Here is a 22,212-nt window from a genome sequence, read left to right as displayed (position 1 = left end):
ACCATTCAACCCTGGCGGTGTAGATGTGATGTACGTGTGGGCCACTGAGACTCATCCGTGGCAGGGCGGGGGGAAGGGGGATATGCAAGTGGTGCAGCCACTGTGGAAACAGCATGGTAGTTTCTTGAAAGTTAAAGATGCATAGACCGCATGGCCCAGAAGTTCCACTCCTGGATATTTAGCAAGAGAAATGAAAACTGTTTGCACAAAATCGGTGCGTGAACATTTATAACAGCTTATTTATAATTGCCCCAAACTGGAAACAGGCCCATTGCCCTTCAGCTGCTGGGTGGTAAGGACACTGTGAAGCATCCATAAAATAACCCCGTTCTCAGCCATGAAGAGTGCCACTGCTGGTGTGTGAACAGCATGGCGGGCCTCCAGCTGCCGTCTCTGTGAGAGGAGCCAGACCTGTGTGGTTCCATTTATGTGACCTTTGGACAAAGGCAAAGCCATCAGGACAGAGAAAATCCCAGGGGTTGCCAGGAAGCAACAGTGGAAGGATAGGCTGGTGCCAGCAGAGGGTGGCATCCTCGCCAGAAAAACGGGTTTCTCTGTAGTGCCAGCCGGCTCCTCTGAAGTGGTTGGTGCTTGGAGCCTGCTGGCCATCTGCTTCCCGTGAAGGGCAAGGCTCCTCAGGGCCCTCGTGGGTGTCCCATGTGGGGCAAGGTGCTGGCATCTCGCCCCTTCTGGAGACAGGGTGCTGGGAGCGGCCTGACCTCGCTGTCCTTGCAGGGCCACACTGCTCCATACAAAACTGTGTCCGCCCGTGCGGCTGTCCCTTCCACCGTCCTCCGGCTCCCAGCAGTGGCTTTTCAAGGAGTTTTTGAGAAGTATCCTGAAACCCTGGTGAGGGTAGTGCAGGTGGGTCGCTTTTGCAGTCCCCCTTTCTGGCCTGGGAGCCACTGCACGCACATGAAGGCGCATCCCGAGTGGGTGTAGAAAAGACTAAGGTGGCTTTTTGGAAGTTTTGTAATACACATTTTACAGTAAAAGTTAACATTCATGACCTCACAGAGGTCCTCGGAACTCCTACCAGCCCCCAAGAGGGTTCTTTTTTTATTATTAAACTTGTTTTGAAGTAATCTTAAAGATTTACCAAAAACTTGCACACATAATGCAGAGAGTCCTTACGTCCCTAGCGCCAATATCTTAGGTGGCCGTTGGGGGGTTGTCAGAACCTCGGGTTCGTGCCTGGGAGGGTGGTGAGGGGCGCGGGGGTCTGAGGAGGCACCAGGCCTGGCACAGCTGGCTGTCCCCTCACAGATCATCATGGTGCGGCTGCAGCGGGTCACCTTTCTGGCTCTGCACAACTACCTGGGCCTCACCACAGAGCTCTTCAACCCTGTAAGTGCAGCCTTGCCCCCCCCCCCCCCCCGCCCCCATCCTTGTGGCCAGGACCCTGGGCTTTGAAAGGTTTACTCCTCTGCCTTAAAGCGGATACTGGTAGATGAGTCAGGGGCTTGAGTGTCCCGAGAGTTCCTGCCGAGAACCCTTCCCACCCATGGGGTTTGGGGGATGGGACTCCTACTCCTCCCAGAACAGCCTGCAGTTTGGCCTGAATGTGGCCCCTTTGGTCACCTTGCTCTGTGACCTCATTTCCCCTTTCCTGTTGCTCACTTGGTGCACACAGCTGAGCTGCCTGCCCACCCAGTGGAGGCGGCCACCTCCTGCACCCTGGGGTCCCTCCCGCCATGGGGTTGAGCTGATGGCTGTGAGAAGGGTCAGCTCACTCCACCCGGAGCTGCTGTGAGCAGTAGATGAGACCCTCCGAGGCCCTGGTTGGAGGGGGCTGGATGCTGACCTCTAATTATTGGGGTCAGTGTTACCCTCGGGTGTTGTCTCTAGTTTTGATGGGCATTAGGTTTTATCATCTTCCTTTACTGGTATTCTAGGGCATATCCTTTCGGGTTTTTTTTAACTTAAGATTTAAACAAAATGTTTATTAGAGAGTGTGCGCGCACACACGCGAGTGGGAGAGGGGGTGGGGGTGGACAGAGGATCTGAAGCAGGCTCTGCATTGAGAGCAGAGAACCCGATGTGGGGGCTCAAACTCATGAACCTTGAAATCATGACCACCCAGGTGCCCCAACCTTTTGTTTTCTACATTACTGTCCATCTGTTTTTAAAAAAAAAGTTTAATATTAATTTTTTGAGAGAGACAGAGTATAAGCAGGGGAGGGGCAGAGAGAGAGGGAGACACAGAGTCCAAAGCAGGCTCTAGGCTCTGAGCTGTCAGCACAGGGCCCGATGCGGGGCTCGAACTCACGAACCGTGAGATCGTGACCTGAGCAGAGATCAAGAGTCGGATGTTTGACTGAGCCATCCAGGTGCCCCAGTATTACTTTCCATCTTAATGAAGGGCATTAAGGTTTCTGACAGTGTGGACCACCATTTAAACTTGACGGAGTTGCCGGGATAAAGCAGGCTGGGCCTTTGTTGCCGTAAGCACACAGCTAGTCTCTCCACTGGTCACCACTCTTCTCATCCCCCTAAGTGTGGCTGCGGAGACTACTAGCCCAGGGTACCGCTGGAGCACCTGCTTCTTTCTCACGCCCCAGGAGAGCCAGGCTATCCCCCTGGTGTCTGTGGCCAGCGTGGCTGCTGGCAAGGCCAAGAGGCAGGTGTGCTGTGGCTCTGAGGATCGTCTTGAGAGGCCCCTCCGGCCCCAGGAGTCCTGCGATCCAGGTACTGGCCCTGGCCTGGCCTCCAGCCTGTGTCGGGCCTCCTTTCCTCCCCTCACCCCTGTCTCTGTGGGAGGACTTGGCTCCAGGAGGCAGCCATTCGGGGAGCAGATTCCAAACTTCGTGTCGCTCTAGCCCTTGAGAGGGGCCTACATCTGGGGCAAGAGACTGTCCATTGAAGCATCTTGGCTAGGGGTCACCTCCAGGGTGACAGTATAACGTGCGGCCATGCTAACAGATGTGGGACAGGTCACCAGCTCGTGTATGAACAAATGGCTAACAGACTAGTAAAATCAAGCTATGCTGCGCGGGGCCCTTCCTGGAAGGTGGCTTTGTATAAACTCACCTGAGGGTCCGGTGGAGCGCCGAAGCGTGCCAGGCTCATGCCAGTGCGCTTGGAGGGCCACCTGGACTAAAACGGTCCCTGGGAAGGGCCAGGCACGTGTGGGTGGTGAGGGTGTGTTCAGAGGCCCTTGAGACGTGATTTCTGCACTGCTGTGGGAACAGAGGCCTTGCTTCCCACCCGTCTCCTCCCGGCAGATCGAGGGGGCAGCCGTGCAGCAGCCCCTGGGCCTCTGCTGAAGAGGAGCCAGTCCTTCCCGCTGCCTTCTGTTCACGAAGAGATCCTGGATGAGCTCAGCAAGGCCCAGGCAGGTGACCAGGCCCCTTTTGCTCCACCAGGTAAGGCATTGGGTACCCCGACCTTGGAGCGTTGATGGGTGGGCAAGCCCTCAGGCCCAGAGAACCCTGTGCACACACTCAGCCTTGATTTGATGCGGTGGTGATTGTCTTGGTGCCCCAGGCATCCTGTGGGCTCCTCTCCACGCTGTGCCACTTCTGTGCTCCCCGTGTTCTCACCCCCGAGGCTGTGCCCGGCCACTGCAGGAGCATCTGCTCCAGCACCATCCTTTCTTCCCTGTGCACACCATCAGGCTGCATCCCCTGCTGAAATAGACTTCCTAGGCCCTCTGGCCCCTCAGCTGCCACTGGATCTGCTTCCACGCAAGCAGAGCTCTCCAGGAGATGTCCATGCCAGCTCGTCCCCAGTCTGTCTCTGCTGTGCTTTCTCAGCAGCTCTCTGCCCCTCTCCGGGGCACCTTCCCCACAGGGACTTGGCCTCTGTGTGGATAGGCTCCCAGCGCATCCTGGCGGTTGGGCCAGGGATTCTCTCATCCCGTCCGCAGCCTTCACAAACTAGCTCATTCCTTACCACCTTCTAATTTTGCTCTTATGTTCATTAGAAAGTTTGTTTAGTTTTTATGTGCATTTTGTGAGTTGCCGGCAGGTTTCATCATCTGGTGTATTTGAGAGCTATCTGCGTCCCCCTTTAAGAATTGTCTGTTTATATTCTCTGCTCATTTTCTGCAGGGTTTCGAGTCTGCCTTGTTGACTTGCATTAATTCTGTATATGCTCTGGATAGAGACCTTTCACCATTTGTAATTGTTCAGATGTCTTTTTCCCGTGTTTGTCTGTTACAACGCCCAGCCTTGCGGACCATTGTGGAGCAGGAATCCTTGATGTTCATTTATTGAAAAGCAGCCGTTGCACACCTTGTGATTTGTGTTTGGGGCCTTCCTTATTCTTTGCTCATTCACTGGGTTGTAAGTGCATTTGTCTAGATCCTTTTCTGCTATCTCTGTGGTTTTCCCTTCCCTGAGGTCTCATTCATTTGCACTTCCTACTTGTATGTGTTTGAAGTAAGAAATTAGGTCTTTTCTTACTTTGTATACTGATAATTTACACAGCGCCGTTAAGATCTTTCATTTACCTGTTGCTTTTTTTTTCCTTTGGTGCCATGTTCATTTGGTATCAAGTTTTTGACTCTACGTGGAATTTTTTGTTTGTTTAGTAATAGATTTTTGGAGATGTGATTCACATGCCATTAAGTTCACCCTTTAAAAAAAAATGTTTATTATTATTATTTTTTAAGACAGAGTGGGGAGGGTTTGGAGTGGGGGAAGAATCCCAAGCAGGCTCCATGCTCAGCACAAAGCCCAATGAGGAGCTCGAACTCACAACCGACTTCCAGATCATGACCTAAGCCAATATCAAGAGTCAGATGCTTAACTGACTAAGCCATCCAGGTGCCCTGAGTTCACCCTTTTATTTATGTATTTATTTACTTAGGGGGGCCTGGGTAGCTCAGTTGGTTGGGCATCTGACTTCGGCTCAGGTCATGATCTCGTGGTTCACAAGTTTGAGCCCCATGTCGGGCCCTGTGCTGACAGCTCAGAGCCTGGAGCCTACTTCTTGGATTTTGTGTCTCCCTTTCTCTCTGCCCTTCCCCTGTTTATTCTCTGTCTCCCTCCGTCTCTCTCTCTCTCTCTCAAAAATAAATAAAACATTAAAAAATTTTTATTTATTTACTTAATTTCTTTATTTTTTAAAGCTTATTTATTTGAGGGAGAGAGAGAGCACAAGCAGAGGAGGGACAGAGAGAGGGAGAGAGAATCCCAAGCAGGCTCTGCACTGCCAGCATGGAGCCCAATGTGGGGCTCAAACTCATGAACTGTGAGATCATGACCTGAGCTGAAGTCAAGAGCTGGACGATTAACCAGCTGGCACCCCCCAGTTCACCCTTTTAAAGTGTACAATTTATTAGTATATTCACAAAATTTTACATCCATCACTACTGTCTGTTCCCAGAACATTTTGTCAGACAGTGGAAATGCCGTGTCCTCATCAGCCATCACCCCCTGCACCAGCCCCGGGCAACCACTGATCTGCTTTCTGTCTCTTGGGTTTGCCTGTTCTGGATATTTCATTACTAGGATCTACTTTTTAGGTATCTTTTGTGTTTTTAGGTATTCCTTTGTGTTCTATTTGCCTGTTTCTTCATGGATCCCAAGGTGTTCTCAATTTTCATTAACTGCTTATGGTTGTATAATATGAATATAGAAGGTGTAAATCGTGAACGGACAGCTTATGATTTTTCACAAACTGAACTCACTTGTGAGGCCGGCACCCAGGTGCAAAAAGCAGGTGCCACGGTTACCAGTGGTGAAGTTAGGCTGCTGCTCCCTGCTCTTCTCAGTCCCAGCAGCCAGGCTGCTTCTCAGCTTTCGTCTGACATCCATGCGTGTTGTGTGGAGCAAGACGCACCTGTTCTCGCCGATGGATAGAGATTTATTGTGTGAATACACTGCATGTGTGTCTGTTGAACACACATGTATGTGTTCCTGTTGAAACCGCTGGCTCATAAAGTGCACACGATTGACTCGGAGGCACTGCCCACGCTTTTCTGAGTGTCGGTCCCAGTTCGTGCTTCCACTACCCTCCCAAGGCTGTGCTGTCCACTGTGGAGCCTCCGTCCCCTCAGGTGCTCTTGGCCTTGGGTGTCTGTGCTGCCGACAGGTCGCACCATCTTCCGGGAAACCTCCTGCTCTTGCACCGTCCTGTCTTCTTCACCTCACCCCCTGGGCCACAGTGGGTCTCTCTGTGGCTGCACCTCCAGCCTCCTGATGACTCTTGAGCCCCAGCACTTTCCATTTCCATGGGGAGTGGGCTGCCATTGTCTTTTGTCCATTTTCCTCTTAGGGTGTCATTCATCTAATTGTTGATTAATAGGACTTCTTTAGATAGTCTCTGTTAGATATAGGTATTGAAAATATTTTGTGCTCTTTTCACCCTCTTAATGGTGTCTTTTAATGAACAGAAGTTTTTAAATTTCATAGAGTCCAATTTATCAATTTTTTTCTTTTGTGATTATTATTTTGTGTCCTATTTGGGAAATCTGCTTGTAAGATTTAACATTTTACCATTCATATTTATCCTTCTAGGATTGGTTCTTTTGTCTAAAGCGAATGGGGGTCATGATACACTTTTTTTCCAGCTATTCAGCTGACCTGCTGTATTTTTTAAAAATGTGTTTAGCAAATTTTTTCAAAAGAAGCTTAAGTGCTAGATAACTGAAAATAATAGCAGTCCACAAATAATAAAGTTTGACTCTGAATTATCTAGTTCCATTAACATGTCTGGTTAACATCCATGCAGGTCCCAATACCTTTCCTCTGGTCCAGAAAAATAATGCCCTCTTATAGGACATGTGTCTGCAAAGATCAGAGACACTGATCAGAATCTTAAGTTTTGTCAACTGTCTTGTATATAGTACATAATACGTGATGTGTATAAACTAGGAGAATAGCATCCTACAGAAATGTGTAACCTTTGATATATGCGTGTATCCATTACGGGGAGTATGGTTGGGTTTTATTTGTAAAATAGATATTGGTATCACAATACCTTGGCTTAATAATAAAACAGTAATATGTTAATATATAAAATGTTAATAGGTTGTTAAATAATAACATAACAGTATTACAGTAAGTACTATAAACACACAGTGTCTCAGACTGAACAAAAATAGTTATGATTAAAAGTTGGTTGTGGGGGTACCTGGCTGGCTCAGTCAGTGGAGCGTGTGACTCTTAATCTCGGGGTCATAAGTTTGAGCCCACGTTGGGTATACAGATGACTTAAAAATAAAATCTTAAAAATAAAAAAAAATTTTTCTTCTAATGTTTAGTTTTGAGAGAGAGCACAAGTGGGGTAGGGGCAGGGAGACAGTCACAGAATCCAGAGCAGACTCTGAGCTGTCAGCACAGAGCCTGATGCAGGGCTTGAACTCATGAGCTGTGAGATCATGACCTGAGCTGAAATCGGGCGCTTAACCAACTGAGCCACCTAGGCACCCCCCCCCCAAATTTTTTTAATTTAAAAAACAAAATAAAAGTTGGTTGTGGGTCACAGGAGAGCATGACAGCACAGTGACTTTGCGCTCCAGTGGTTTTATCTACCAGGATCTGTGCTCCTCAGGCTTCAAGGAGAGCTCAGCCGGCCTTCGGTGAGCGCATATGGACCCACGTGCCCAGGCTGCTCCTTAGTGTCCTCAGTCTTCCCTCCATTTGTAGGGGGCACAGCAGGTGCAACCTCAGACCTGAGGATGGCATGTGACCGTGCCAGGGTCCTTCTCCATGCAGAAGAACGCCTTGGGAGCTCTGTGGCCAGCAAGGTGGGTGGGGACCCTCTTTCCCCTCTCTGGCTTTGGTGCCCCTTGGCTGTAGTGTGTGCTACGGGGACCCTTCCCCTGCCACACCCCTCTGATCATGCTGCCTCTGTTCTTCTCAAGTCCAAGAAGAACGTGATTGTTGCAGACACTCCCTCTGCGGTCTTCCACTACTCAGAGACTAACTTAGATGAGACTGTCTCCAGCAGGAAGACAGATGCTATCTTCAGAGCCGCCAAGAAGGACCTGCTCACCCTGATGAAGCTGGACGTAAGTGGCCACCCTCCTGCCCTGTCTCTGGCTTGGGTGAGCATGGAGGCATGTGCAGTCTCTGGTGGGACAGGTGGGTGATGACTCCTGCACATTGTCCTAAAGACCCACGCCTTTGGGGCAGTGTGTCCCGGGATGGCGTTATTGTGCTGGCGGCTTTGCAGACCCTCTCCCTGGCACTTTCTCAGTACATCCTTGCCCTCCTCCGCGGGCTGTGAGTCCTGTGTGCTCTGCAAACTTTGGATGCCATCTAAGGGTTAAAGAGTTGTGAATACCTTGTATACAGAAGAGAGTGGGTGCCCATGGAGCCACCACATAAGGGACCAAACTACTGGTCCCGAAACCAGCTGTGTGCCCTCAGTGGCTGCAACCCCCTGCTCCCCGGGAAGACCACTGCCTTGCGCCTGTGTGTGGACTTGATGTGCGCGACTCCTCCTGTGTGTCCTCTGGGCCTACTGACACTCGCTCAGCTTTGTGCCTGTGACTTGCCCACAGGGTTGTCAGTCCTGGAGGCCCCATCACTGCTGTCTCTGGCTCGGGCCAGCATGGGAATGTGCTGTGCATATCTATCTCTCATCCGTGCTGTGGAGGGACACACACTCATGTGTCTGTGTCCCAGGGGGTATATATCACCACTTGCCCAGATCAGTGGCAAGGGCTCCTGTGACCCTGCATGCATGACAGCAATCGGGATTTTCAGACTTTTCCATTTCAGACAAATACAGGCACAATGAACATGGCTTTTAATTTTTCTTATTTTATTATTTTTTAAGATTTTATTTTTGGGGGCACCCGGGAGGTTTGGTTGGTTAAGCATCCAGCTTTTGATCTCAGCTCAGATCTTGATCTTAGGGTCGTGAGTTCAAGCCCCACGTTGGGCTCCACACTGGGCATGGAACCTACTTTAAAAAAAAATGCTTATTCTGTATCTATTGATATGACCATGTGTTTTTTTTTTTTTTTTTTTTTGTCTGTTGATGGGATGAATTACATTGAACTGATTTTTATTTTTTTTAAAAAAACCTGTTTTTTAATGTTTATTTTATTTTTGAAGGAGAGAGAGACAGGGTGTGAGTGGGGGAGAGACACACACACACACACACACACACACACACACACACACACACACAGAATCCGAAACAGGTTCCAGGCTCTGAGCTGTCAGCACAGAGCCCAACATGGGGCTCGAACTCACAAACCACAAGATCATGACCTGAGCTGCAGTCGGACGCTCAACCGACTGAGCCACCCAGGCGCCCCCCATTAATTGATTTTTCAAGTGTTGGACCAGCCTTGCATACCTGAGACAGATCCCACTTGTTTGTTGCGTATAATTCTTATGTTGTTGGATTTGATTTGCTAATGCTTTGTTGAGAAATTTTGCATCTGTGTTCATGAGAGACACAGGTCTAAGGTTTTCTTGTATTGTCTTTGTTTGGTTTTGGTGTTTGGGAAATGCTGGCCTCATAGAATAAGCTAAGAATTCCCTCTGCTTCAATTTTCTGAAAGAGATTGTAGAGAATTAGTATAATTTCTTCCTTAAATATCTGGCAGAATTTACCAGTGAACCCATCTGGGCCTGGTGCATTCTGTTTTGGAAAGTTATTAACTGCTGACTCAATTTCTTAATAGATATAGGCTTATTCAGGTAGTCTCTTATGTGAATTTTAGTGGATTGTGTCTTTCAAGGAATAGGCTCATTTCATCTAGGTTATTAAATTGTTGAACATAGATTGTTCATAGTATTCCTATATTATCCTTTTACTTTGCTTGTTATCTGTAGTGATGTCCCTTCTTTCATTTCTGATAGTAATAATTTGTGTTCTCTTTCTTTTTTTTCTTAGTCGGCTATAGGCTTATCAATTTTGTTGATTTTTTCAAAGAATTGGCTTTTGATTTTGTTGATTTTCCCTATTGATTTCCTGTTCTCAATTTTATTGATTTCTGCTCTAATTTTTTTATTTAAAAAAAATTTTTTTTAACATTTATTTATTTTTGAGAGACAGAGAGAGGCAGAGTATGAGCAGGGGAAGGGCAGAGAGAGAGGGAGACACAGAATTTGAAGCAGGCTCCAGGCTCCGAGCTGTCAGCACAGAGCCCAACGCGGGGCTCAGACCCACAAACCGCAAGGTCATTGTCTAGCCGAAGTCAGACGCTTAACTGAGCCACCCAGGTGCCCCTGCTCTAATTTTTATTATTTCTTTTCTTCTGCCTACTTCTAATTTACCTTTTCCCCCTTGTTTTATTTTATTTTATTTTATTTTATTTATTTTATTTTATTTTATTTTTAATATTTATTTATTTTTGAGAGAGAGACAGAGTGTGAGCAGGGGAGGGGCAGAGAGAGAGAGAGAGAGAGAGAGAGACAGAGAGACAGAGAGAGAGAGAGAAAGAGAGAGAGAGAGAGAGAATCTGAAGCAGGCTCCAGGCTCCAAGCTGTCAGCATAGAGTCCAGTGCAGAACTCAAACTCATGGATCACAAGATCATGACCTGAGCAGAAGTTGCCACCCAGGAGCCCCTCCCTAATTTTATAAGGTGGAAGCTTAGATTATTGATATTGGATCTTTTCTGATTTATGCAATCAGTGCTATAAGTTTCTATCTAAATGCTGCTTTTGCTGGATCCCACAAATTTTGAGTTGTGTTTTCATTTTCATTTAGTTAAAAATTTGTTTAAGATTTCTCTTGAGGGCGCCTGCATGCCTCAGCTGGTTGAGCATCCAACTTCGGCTCAGGTCATGATCTCACGGTTCGTGAGTTCAAGTCCCACGTTGGGCTCTGTGCTGACAGCTTGGAGCCTGGAGCCTGCTTTGGATTCTGTGTCTCCCTCGCTCTCTGCCCCTCTTCTGCTTGCTCTCTGTCTCTTTCAAAAATAAATAAACATTAAAAAAATTTTTTTAATAAAATTTCTCTTGAGATTTCTTATTTAACCCATGTGTTGTTTAGAAATGTGTTGTTTAGGGGCATTTGGGTAGCTCAGGTCATGATTTCATGGTCGGGCTCCATGCTGACCGTGGAGCCTGCTTAAGGTTCTCTTCTGTCCCTCTCCCTCAGCCCCTCCCCTGCTCTTGCCCGTGAGCACACACTCTCTCTCAAAAAAAAGAGGTGTTGTGTAATTTCCAAGTATTTTTGGCTCTTCAGTTATCATTCTGTTATGATTTCTCACTTAATTCTATTGTGCTCTGAGAGCAGACTTTGTATCATTTGTATTTCCTTAAATTTATGAAGATGTGGTTTATCCCCAAGGCATGGGCTATCTTTGTGAATGTTCCGCGTGGGAAGACTGTATTCTGCTTTTTTGTATGAAGTAATATAGATGATAAATTATGCCAGTTGTTGGATGATCCTGTTGAGCTCAGCCGCGTCTTTACGGATTTTCTGCTAGCTGGGTCTGCATTTCTGACCGAGAGGGCTGAGTCTCCATCTACAATAGTGGATTTGTCTGTTTCTCCTGCGGTTCTGTTTGTGTCTCATGCACTTTAACGTTCTGTTGTTAGGTGTGCACCTCATGTACAGGGTTGGTACACCTTCAAGAATTGACCCCTTTAGAGGCACCAGGGTGGCTCAGTTGGTTGAAGCAGATTGATTTTGCCTCAGGTCATGATCTCACAGTTTTGTGATTTCAAGCCCCACATTGGGCTCTGTGCTGACAGTGCAGAGTCTGCATGGGATTCTCTCTCTCCCTCTCTCTCTCTGCCTCTCCCCATCTCTTGCTGTCTCTGTTTCTCTCAAAATAAATAAATAAATAAACTTAAAAAAAATTGACCCCTTTATCACTCAGAAATGTCCCTCATTATCCCTGGTAATCTTCCTTCTGAGAAGTCTGCTTCATCCTCTGAAATCAATATAGCTGATTCTGCTTTGTTTTCTTTTCTCTATTCATCTACTTTTAATCCATGTGTGTCTTTACATTTAAAGTGGGTTTTTTTTTAAGTTTATTTATTTTTGACACAGAGAGAGAGCGAGCATGAGCTAGGGAAGGGCAGAGAGAGAGAGAGAGGGAGACACAGAATCCGAAGCAGGCTCCAGGCTCTGAGCTGTCAGCACAGAGCCCGATGTGGGGCTCAAACTCACGAACCGTGAGACCATGACCTGGGCCGAAGTCAAACGCTTAACCAACTGAGCCACCCAGGTGCCCCTAAAGTGGATTTCTTGTAAACAACATATAGTTGGGTCTTGTTTTTGTAGTTAGTCTGACAACCTTTGTCTTTTTTTTTTCTGCCTTCCCCCTAGTTTATTTTTTAAAATTAATTAGTTAGTTTTTAATTTACATCAAAGTTAGTTAGCTTATAGTGCAATAATGATTTCAGGAGTAGATACCAATGATTCATCCCCTACGTATAACTCCCAGTGCTCATCCCAACAGGTGTTTTCCTTAATGCCCCGTACCCATTTAGCCCATCCGCCCATCTGCCCACCCACAACCCCTCCCACGACCCTCAGTTTGTTCTCTGTATTTGAGTATCTTATGTTTTGTCCCCCCTCCTTATTTTTATTTTTGCTTCCTTTCCTTTATATTCATCTGTTTTGTATCTCAAATTCCTCATCTGAGTGAAGTCATATGATATTTGTCTTTTCTGACTGACTCATTTCACTTAGCATAATACTCTCTAGTTCCATCCACGTAGCTGCAAATGGCAAGCTTTCGTTCTTTTTGATTGCTGAGTAATACTCCATCATGTATATATACCACATCTTTATCCATTCATCTGTCAGTGGACATTTGGGCTCTTTCCATACTTTGGCTATTGTCGATGGCGCTGCTATAAACATGGGGGTGCACGTGCCCCTTCGAAACAGCACACCTGTATCCCTTGGATAAATACCTAGTAGGGCAATTGCTGGGTCATAGGGTAGTTCTATTTTTAGTTTTTTGAGGAACCTCCAGACTGTTTTCCAGAGTGGCTGCACCAGCTTGCGTTGCCACCAACAGTGCGAAAGAGATCCTCTTTCTCCGCATCCTCGCCAACATCTGTTGTTGCCTGAGTTGTTAACGTGAGCCATTCTGACAGGTGTGAGGTGGTATCTCCTTGTGGTTTTGATGTGTATTTCCCTGATGATGAGTGATGTCGAGCATTTTTTCATGTGTCGGTTGACCATCTGGATGTCTTCTTTGGAGAAGTAACTATTCATGTCTTTTGCCCATTTCTTCACTGGATTATTTGTTTTTTGGGTGTTGAGTTTGATAAGTTCTTTACAGATTTTGGATACTAACCCTTTATCTGATACGTCATTTACAAATATCTTCTCCCATTCCGTCAGTTGCCTTTTAGTTTTGCTGATTGTTTCCTTCGCTGTGCAAAAGCATTTTATTTTGATGAGGTCCCAATAGTTCCTTTCTGCTTTTGTTTCCCTTGTCTCCGGAGATGTGTTGAGTAAGAAGTTGCCACGGCCGAGGTCAAAGAGGTTTTTGCCTGCTTTCTCCTCTAGATTTTGATGGCTTCCTGTTTTAATTTTAGGTCTTTCATCCATTTTGAGTTTATTTTTGTGTATGGTGTGAGAAAGTGGTCCAGGTTCATTTTTCTGCATGTTGCTGTCCAGTTTTCCCAGCACCACTTGCTGAGGAGATTGTCTTTATTCCATTGGATGTTCTTTCCTGCTTTGTCAAAGATTAGTCAGCCATACGTTTGTGGGTCCATTTATGGGTTCTCCATTCTGTTCCAGTGTCTGAGTGTCTGTTTTTGTGCCAACAACCTTTGTCTTTTAATTGGTGCATTCAGACCGTTGATGTGTAAGTGATTACCTTACACATTGTTTACTGTGTAAGTGATGTGTAAGTGATGTGTAGGTTATTACCTACTACATTGTTTACTGTTTCCGATTTGTTGCCCGCGTTTTTCTTGTTTTTTTGCTTTTTGTGATTATATGCGTTTTGTATCATCTGTTTTTCCTCCTTTTTTGGCTTATCCGTTTTATATTTCTTTTTTACTTTTTTAGTGGTTGCCCTAAACTTGCAGTATATATTTGCATTTAACCCTAGTCTACTTTCAAATTATCCTGACATCTTAAGAAATATGTATATTGGTCTCTGCCCCCGGCTTCTGACAGCTTCTGAGTTCTCCTTTTAAACACGATACTGCCTTGTAGAGTGTGAGAGCTTAGAACCAGGTAACCCTAACTGGCCACCACTTGGAGCATCATGGCATGCATAACCAGGTACGTTGTTGCTATTGCTGTTACCATTTTGAAGAGATTTGCCTGTTAGATCAATTAAGAATAAGAACTATGAGGCTCAGTCCGTGGAGCATGCACCCCTTAATCTCAGGGTCGTGAGTTCGAGCCCCGTGCTAGGTATAGAGATTACCTAAAAATAAAATCTTGGGGCCCCTGGGTGGCTCAGTCGGTTAAGCGTCCGACTTCGGCTCAGGTCATGATCTCGTGGCTCGTGAGTTTGAGCTCTGCATCTGGCTGTGCGCTGACAGCTCAGAGCCTGGAGCTTGCTTTGGATTCTGTCTCCCTGTCTCTCTGCCCCTCCCCTGCTCATGCCCTGTCTCTCTCTGTCTCAAAAGTAAATAAACATTAAAAAAATTTTTTTTTAAATCTTACAAAAAAAAGAATAAGAACAATGAAAGTTTTTATTTTCCCTTCACTTACGTGTCTCCTCCAGTGCTCTTTTCATTACGTAGATCCGAGGTTCTGACCTGTATCGTTTTCCTTCTCTCTGAAGAACTTCTTTCAACATGTCTCCAGGCAGGTCTGCTGGCAACAGAGTCCCCCTTGTGCGCGTCAGGCAGCATCTTCATCACCCCCTCATGTCTGAAGGGCAATTCCAGTGGGTGCAGAATTCCAGGTTTTCTCTGTTTTTTTCTCTCAACACTCTCAATATTTGACTTACTTTTGTCTTGCTCGTGTTCATTTCCGAGAAGTTAGGTGTAATTCTTTGTTCCTCCGTAGCTCAGGGGTTTCTTCTCTCCAGCTTCTTTTTTTTTTTTTTCCTCCAAGTTTGTTTATTTATTTATAAGAGAGAGAGACAGGGTGAGCGAACTGGAGACAGAGAGAGAGAGGGAAAGAGAGAGAATCCCAATCCCTGACACGGGGCTCAAACCCACAAAGTGTGAGATCATGACCTGACCTGAAACCAAGAGTTGGACACTAAACTGACTGAGACCGCCAGGCACCTCTTCCCTCCGACTGCTTTCAGGACCCTCGTTTGTCTTGGACCTTCTGTGCGTTGAAATGATCTGTATGCCTGGGTGTGGTGTTCTCTGACTTCCCGGTCTGTGGTTTGGTGTCTGACATTCATTTGGGGGAATTCTCAGTCATTATTGTTGCAGTTATTTCTTTTGTGTCTTTCTCTCTTCCTCCCCCTCCTCCTAGCCTTCCCTTCACATGTGTGTCACACCTTTGTCGTTGTCTCACAGCCCTTGGGGATCCTGCTCTGTGTTTACAGTTTTGCTTGTTTGCTGGAGTTTCACTTTTGGAGTTTCTGTTGCTGTGTCCTTAAGTGTCAAGAGTCTTTGCTCAGTGAGTCCAGTCTGCTAATGAGCCCATCAGAGGGCTCCTCTCTGCCATACTGTCTTTATCTCCAGCTTTTCTCTTTGGTTCTCGAGACTTCTCCCTCTGTGCTTCCACTGCCCATGTGTTCTCGCATGCCGCCTACTTGATCCACAGAGCCCTTAGCGTATGTTAACCGCAGTTGTTTAAAATTCTACTCTGATCATTCCAACACCTCTGCCAGGTCTGAGTCTGCCTCTGATGCTGCTCTGTCTCTTCAGACTGTGTTTTTGCCTTTGTGTGTGCCTCGTGGTTTTTTCTCGATGGCTGGGTGTGATGTCCCGCGTCAGAGGAGCTGCAGTTTCCCTCTGCTCCCCTGGCAGATCCAGGAGGTGCAGCTGGGCTGGGTTTCTCCCTTCCTCAGCCCCATAGCTGCTGCCACTGCAGCCCAGCCTGGCGGGGTGTGGGACCTGGGCTCTAATCTGTGGCTTCCTGCCTGGCTTCAGGGGGCACAGCACCACCCCCACCCTCCCCACCCCCCCCGCCCCAGGCCTGCTTTCTAGGCTTCTGAGAAAGCACAGGGGGGACGAGGCCTGCCACAGTGCACCTGCACCTTCTCTGCGCAGGCTCCAGGTAGCCTCTGGCTGGAAGAGGGGAAGGGGGTGTCTTCCTCACTTGGGAAGTCAGCGCAAGGCCTAGCAAGGCCACCCAGACTCTGCACCTCAGCATCTCATTCATACCGGAGAGTAGCTGTGCTGCCACCTGACCGTACAGTAACCCTGTGCACCTTTGAAAAGATTGATGGTTTTCAGTTGCCGCTTTTAATAGCTTTTATTATATTAAAGGTATCATTAATGATAAAAGAGAAGGAACTCTTGTCAGTAGTTCTTGAGTGATATAGGGAGGAGTGGGGAGGGGAAGGAAGGGGAGGGCCATGGGTCCCGTGTGGTCTGTGTTCAGTGGGGCCTGTGCCTCTGCGTTGGAGTCTCCCAGTGCGTCTCAGGGTCACCCCCAACCCTTTAGGGAACACAAGATGGCTGACGTGGGCTGGGGCTGGGCACTCCCCTTCCTCTGGCCAGCTAAGCCCTGATGAAGCCCCAGCAGGTCAGGCTGTGCTGAAGCAGTTTCCCCTGCGGGCAGGCCTGTGAAGAGCACAGAAGCCTCTGGAGTATTTGACAATATCCTGTCCCTCCCTCTACCGGAGGCCTAAAGGCGTTTAGGGCATTCTTCTTGGGTATTTCCTATGAGAGCCCAGCTGGGCTCCTGGAGGTCAAGTTCACAAGGCGAGGGGGCTCCATGTCTGATGTCTGAAGTCCTGTGCCAATGGTACCAGTGTGATGTGGGTGGCTGTGCAGGGTCCGCCTTGGCAGCCGTCCTCAGACAGTGTCCGTGCTCTCTTGTGTTGGTACTTGCATTCCTATTTTTAGGACACCTCGCTCTTGGATGGCCGGGTGACGCTTCTCCATGTTCCGGGGGGCACGGTGGTGTCGAGGCAGGGAGACCAGGTGAGCAAAAGGCCATGGTCGGAGGGAGTGGCCACCAGGGCTGCCCAGTGCTGTAGCCAGTGCTGGACAGGATGCAGGGTCTGTTGTCACTGTTCCTGAGGGTGCTCTTCCCGTGGGGCTTGTGGAGGTGTCTACAGCCATGTTGTGAATCACTGAGCCCGCCCTGTTTGTGGGGTGCGTGTGCACACTCACAGACGCACGCGTGCTTGCATATGTGTGAGGGTCATTACTGAGCTCCTAGGTGCAGAGGACATGCTTTTGTTTTCTCAATTCCTAAGTCCAAATACAGATGAAAAATACATTTTTCTAAATAAATGAACCTAATTTCTGATTCTGAAAGCCTTGTTGTGCTGGGCAGGCAGGGATCATCTCCATGGCATCTGCCCTCCTGGGAGCTCGTCTCTCTTGCTGCTGGGTGGTCTGGGTGTCCCTCTTTGTAGGAGTTGGGTCTTCTGTGGCCCCTGCACCAGTATGCCGGAAGGTGTTTTGTTTAGTGTGCTCTTAGAGCAGCTTTGGTGAAACAGGTGTTTTTTGCTGGGAGAGCAGACTGAGCATGGGCCCTCCACCCTTGTGCCCGTGTACCTGCTGGAGCGTCACTACACGGGCCCAGGTGACCACAGCCAGCTGAAGACCCAGGGGCAGGACTTGGGGGACAGAGCTCCTAGGCAGCACGAGCCCGTGCCCAGGAACAGTGACATGAGACAGCACAGGCAGAGGAGAAGAAGTTCCTGGGCCGCCCCCTGGCCCCGCCACGCAGAGCCCCCATGGTGCTGCTGCGCTGACTGCCCGGACCCAGGGGTCTCCAGCCCACACCCCTTGTTTGGTTAGGACGTGAACATCCTCTTTGTGGTCTCGGGGCTGCTGCATGTGTACCAGCGGAAGATCGACAGTGAGGAGGACACCTGCCTATTCGTAGTGCGCCCGGGGGAGATGGTGGGCCAGCTGGCAGTGCTCACGGGAGAGCCCCTCATCTTCACCATCAAGGCCAACAGGGACTGCAGCTTTCTCTCCATCTCCAAGGCCCACTTCTACGAGTGAGTCCCCGCTGGGCCTCGACCTGCCACGTGAGGCCAGGCCGGCCTGGGTGGCTCCTGTGCGGGTGGCTGTTGTGGGGCCCACGTCAGGCACCTCTCGGGGCCCTGCCTCTAGCCCTACTCACACCCAAGGAGACAGGAGTTCCAGGGAGAAAGGTGAGGTCAGTGGGGTGAAGTAGCAGGAAGGGCTTGTTACCCTGTGGGGTGGCCACCATGCCCCCTGCCTCTGGAGGCCCAGAGAGCTTCGGGTCCTCTTCAGGAAGACAGTCCAGATCATCCCTAAGCCTGGACGTAGACCCTTGTCCACCCCGTCCAGCCCCTTCAGGCCCAGAGGTGTCCTCAGCCTGCTGAGGGAGCCTGATCGTCACCCCTGTGTGCGTGTGTGTTGTGGGCTCACAGTGTGTGTCGTAGGCAGCTCCCGCCCTGCACACATCGTCTGACTCATGTCCTGAGAGAGCTCATCTAACTAACCCTGGGCCTTTATGTACTAAATTCACGGCTCCCACCAAACTCCCCTCCTGGCCCCTGTGTCGGCCTGATGTGCTGACCACCCCCTGCAGTGCCTCAGGGGCTTCCTCAGTCATTGTCCAAAACCGAACTGCCAATTTCCCCCCAGTTTTCTCCTGCTCCCATTTTTCTCTTCTCTGTAACTTGTGACTCTATTTGCCGCTTGCTCAGGCAGAGTTTTGGAGTTGCCCCAGCCTGCCGCCCCTGAGCTAACCGTGCCCTTGCTGCTCCTTCTAGAAGCCTTCACAGTATAGGGGACACCCTGCTGCTGCCCTCGTCCCCAGCAGCTGGTTCACACACGGCGACCAGGGAATTGGGTCTGTTGTGTTCCTGCCGGCCAGAGCCTGCCAATTACTCTGTCACGCCCAGAATCGACCCAGAGCGTTCCCAAGGTCCTGCGTGGCCACTGCCTTCTGACCTCTCAGCCTCACCCTCACTCTTGTGCCCCCATTCAGCCCTTTTTCCACACCCACTCTGGTCTTCATGGCACATTGCATCCCACTGCTGGGGTGAGACGTCAAATGAGGCCTGTACTCGGAGCACATCTGTGGGGGCGATGGCAGCTGGCAGGGGCCTCCACAGACTCTCCCAAAGCTGCTGGCGGCTGTGGGGCATGCACAGACCACATCGGAGCAGGTGGCTGAGTGGTTGCTGAGCTCTGTCCTAGCCCTGGGCCTGTGTCCCTGTCACCTGCTACGTGGCATCACCGTTTGATAAGTGTGGGTACAGGTCCCGCCAGCTCCAAGTGCTGTGGCCTGGAGGGAAGGGGGTAGCACCGGAAGGGTTGGCTGTAGGTCTTGCTGGAGCAGGAGTGACTCTGGGCGGGCTTGGCAGAATCATGCGGAAGCAGCCAACGGTGGTCCTGGGCGTGGCGCACACCGTCGTCAAGCGGGTGTCGTCCTTCGTGCGGCAGATCGACTTCGCCCTGGACTGGATGGAGGTGGAGGCCGGGCGCGCAGTGTACAGGTGGGGCCCGTAGGCATGCAGGTCTGTCACCTGCAGTGTCTCCACTGGGAAGACCAACTCCTCTGGCTCTGCTCCCTGAGGTCCCCACACCCACGTGCTTCCTGGCCCTCCTCCCACGGTGTGCGTGCGCACACACTCAGACACGCACACACACACACTTTTTCATGGGCATCTTTCCCTATCAACGTATGCAAATGCAGGCTCTCCTTTAAGATGGCCCAGCAGATGGGATGTTAGCACAGCCTGTGTGAAGGTGCTCATGTGCTGAGCGTCTGGCCTCTTAGCTCCACGTCGCAGCAGCAGCTGTGTCCAGAGTTTCACACAGACACGGGCTGTTGCACGGGCTTTTTATGGTATTGAAAATTAAAATCAACAACATTTAAAATATTTATGTATTTTTTGACGTATTTATTGAAGTTTATTTGAGAGGGAGAACGTGAGCGGGGAAGGGGCAGAGAGAGAGAGAAAGACAGAATCCCAAGCAGACTCCACGCTGTCAGCGCAGAGCCTGACACAGGGGCTCGAACTCGCGAACGGTACTGCCAGACCATGACCTGAGCCGAAATCAAGAGTCAGATGCTTAACCAACTGAGCTGCCCAAGCGCCCCGAATGATCATTTGCTTAAAAATCACAATAAGCCCTTTATACGTTAGCGTATGTATTTTTTGATGGAAAATAACAGTATTTTCCCAACCAAAAAAAATTTAGTGAGAAGATTTTTTTTTTTTTTCAACGTTTTTTTTTTTATTTTTTTTTATTTTTGGGACAGAGAGACACAGAGCATGAACGGGGGAGGGGCAGAGAGAGAGGGAGACACAGAATCGGAAACAGGCTCCAGGCTCCGAGCCATCAGCCCAGAGCCCGACGCGGGGCTCGAACTCACGGACCGCGAGATCGTGACCTGGCTGAAGTCGGACGCTTAACCGACTGCGCCACCCAGGCGCCCCAAGATTATATTTTTTTAATTAATTGGTTTATTTGCCACCTCAAATGGTAGAGGGCTTCCCGGCCTTGCCCCATCTGCTCCATCGGCCTCTGTCCCCACAGGCAGGGAGACAGGTCAGACTGCACCTACATCGTCCTCAGTGGCCGGCTGCGCTCTGTGATCCGCAAGGATGATGGCAAAAAGCGCCTAGCGGGGGAGTATGGCCGCGGAGACCTCATCGGTGTGGTAGGGCCAGATTCCCTGTCCCCACCAGGCCCTGCTCCAGGGTGACTCCTGGCTCCTTACCTGGGTGTGGGGAGGGGGCCCTCCAAGTGGCCTCATGTGGGACATGCCTTTCCTGGGGGCCGGCGTGCTTGCTCTCACCCAGGCTGCAGCACCAGGGCTTGGAACGGTCATCCCTGAAGGTCTCCAGAGAGGACAGCCGGCCGGGTGGAGCTGGGAGCCCCTCTGAGAACCTTGTGTAGGATGAGGCCCTGCGGGATGCCCGGCCCCTTTGGCCTCAGGCAGGTTCCAGTACTGCTGGATGCTCACCCTGTCGCAGGCTGTCACTGACGCTCCTCCAGCACTTCAGGGGTGGCTTGACGAGCCCCTTTTCCTCCTGTTTCCCGCCTGTATGCCGCACTGCAGAAGGGCCACCGCGTGCTCTGCCTGTGGTTGCGTTCAGAGTGTGGCTGGCTGGGCCTACAGGGCTGGAGGGCGTGAGCACCTCCCCAGCTTCTCTTCCTCAGGTGGAGACGCTCACCCACCAGGCCAGGGCGACCACAGTGCATGCCGTTCGGGACTCAGAGCTGGCCAAGCTTCCGGCGGGAGCCCTGACATCCATCAAGCGCAGGTACCCGCAGGTAAGCACTCCTGTTCCGGGCTGCCTTAGGAAAGCAGGACATCCAGACCAGGAACTCGGGATTACTTGACCCTGGGCTACGTCCTTCTGAGTACCAGAGTGGGTACAGATCGAAGTGACCTGAAGCAGGCTCGTTGCCCGTTTTCAAGGAGGTGTCAGTATGGACCAGCACGTGGGGATAAGGGCCTTGGGGCAGGTGGCTTGGGTGTTGCCAGGAGGTGGGAGGGGTACACGGGCACTCAACGAGTGAAGCCACCTGGCGCCTCCCACAAGATGAGCCACGTCACAGGTGATACTGAAAACCAGTGAGGGATCTCACGACAGGCAGGAACAGGCGCGATGCAAGTGTGGTTTTCGCGGTGGGGGCTTTCTTGCTGTGCTTCTTGGGAAAAGTGGACTCGGACTTTGGACAAGGCAGATTCAGGCTTGGGCGAGTGGCCATTGGTCCAGGCAGTGGACGGAGGGGAGTCTGTTCTGCTCCCGGGGCAGATGGAATGGCTGGTTTTCGTCTCCCTGCTTAGAAGCAGTAAGTGTGCGGCCTGGGAAATGGGAGGGCCTCGGGCCCGGGGGTTTGGAGGAGGATCGGGAGCAGAGCCGCTGCAGGAGGAAGAGATGGCCTGTTCTTTCCTCATCAGCACCGTGTGCGCGTTTCGTGCAGACATCTCTGCTCTGGAACAGAGCAAGTTTATTTTACAAAGTTATTTTCACTTTAGCACCAAAACTTGATAAAAATGCAGAAAACTTTCAGTCATTTCTCTTAGTGCTACAAATACTCTAAATGTGAGCAAATCACCTATAAAAAATATGTATTTGATTAGGGCCTGTTTAAGGAATATTAGCCTAATGTTGAGAAACTATTAAAATGTAATTAATTATGGGAAAAAGTCAAAAGGAAGTCTTCCTCTTACGATTATATCAGGGCTTTTGACAAAATTCAGCCACGGGTAGTAAACACTCTAAATAAAATGGAAGTGAAGAAACCTTTATTCCAGAACACCCAAGTCCAAAACAAGATAGG

The 22,212-nt window shown here is 49.6% G+C and overlaps 1 protein-coding gene across 5 annotated transcripts in view; it reads left to right on the top strand.

Moving 5' to 3' along the window:
• PNPLA7 (patatin like phospholipase domain containing 7) overlaps positions 1 to 22,212 on the top strand; it is a 63,194-nt gene that overhangs the window by 9,498 nt on the left and 31,484 nt on the right. For 4 of the 5 annotated variants that reach the window (XM_042963419.1, XM_042963421.1, XM_042963418.1 and 1 more), the window contains 11 exons: positions 736 to 864; positions 1,267 to 1,347; positions 2,562 to 2,688; positions 3,225 to 3,365; positions 7,578 to 7,696; positions 7,814 to 7,960; positions 16,822 to 16,899; positions 17,728 to 17,933; positions 19,275 to 19,406; positions 20,455 to 20,578; positions 21,082 to 21,195. In XM_042963419.1, coding sequence (XP_042819353.1) covers positions 736 to 864; positions 1,267 to 1,347; positions 2,562 to 2,688; positions 3,225 to 3,365; positions 7,578 to 7,696; positions 7,814 to 7,960; positions 16,822 to 16,899; positions 17,728 to 17,933; positions 19,275 to 19,406; positions 20,455 to 20,578; positions 21,082 to 21,195 — 1,398 coding nt within the window. The remainder of the gene's footprint in view (positions 1 to 735; positions 865 to 1,266; positions 1,348 to 2,561; positions 2,689 to 3,224; positions 3,366 to 7,577; positions 7,697 to 7,813; positions 7,961 to 16,821; positions 16,900 to 17,727; positions 17,934 to 19,274; positions 19,407 to 20,454; positions 20,579 to 21,081; positions 21,196 to 22,212) is intronic. The other variant, XM_042963420.1, reaches the window with a different exon arrangement.

This window comes from Panthera tigris, chromosome D4 (genome assembly GCF_018350195.1).
Source record: "Panthera tigris isolate Pti1 chromosome D4, P.tigris_Pti1_mat1.1, whole genome shotgun sequence".
NCBI lineage: Eukaryota > Metazoa > Chordata > Mammalia > Carnivora > Felidae > Panthera > Panthera tigris.
This window is presented reverse-complemented; position numbering and strand designations above follow the sequence as displayed.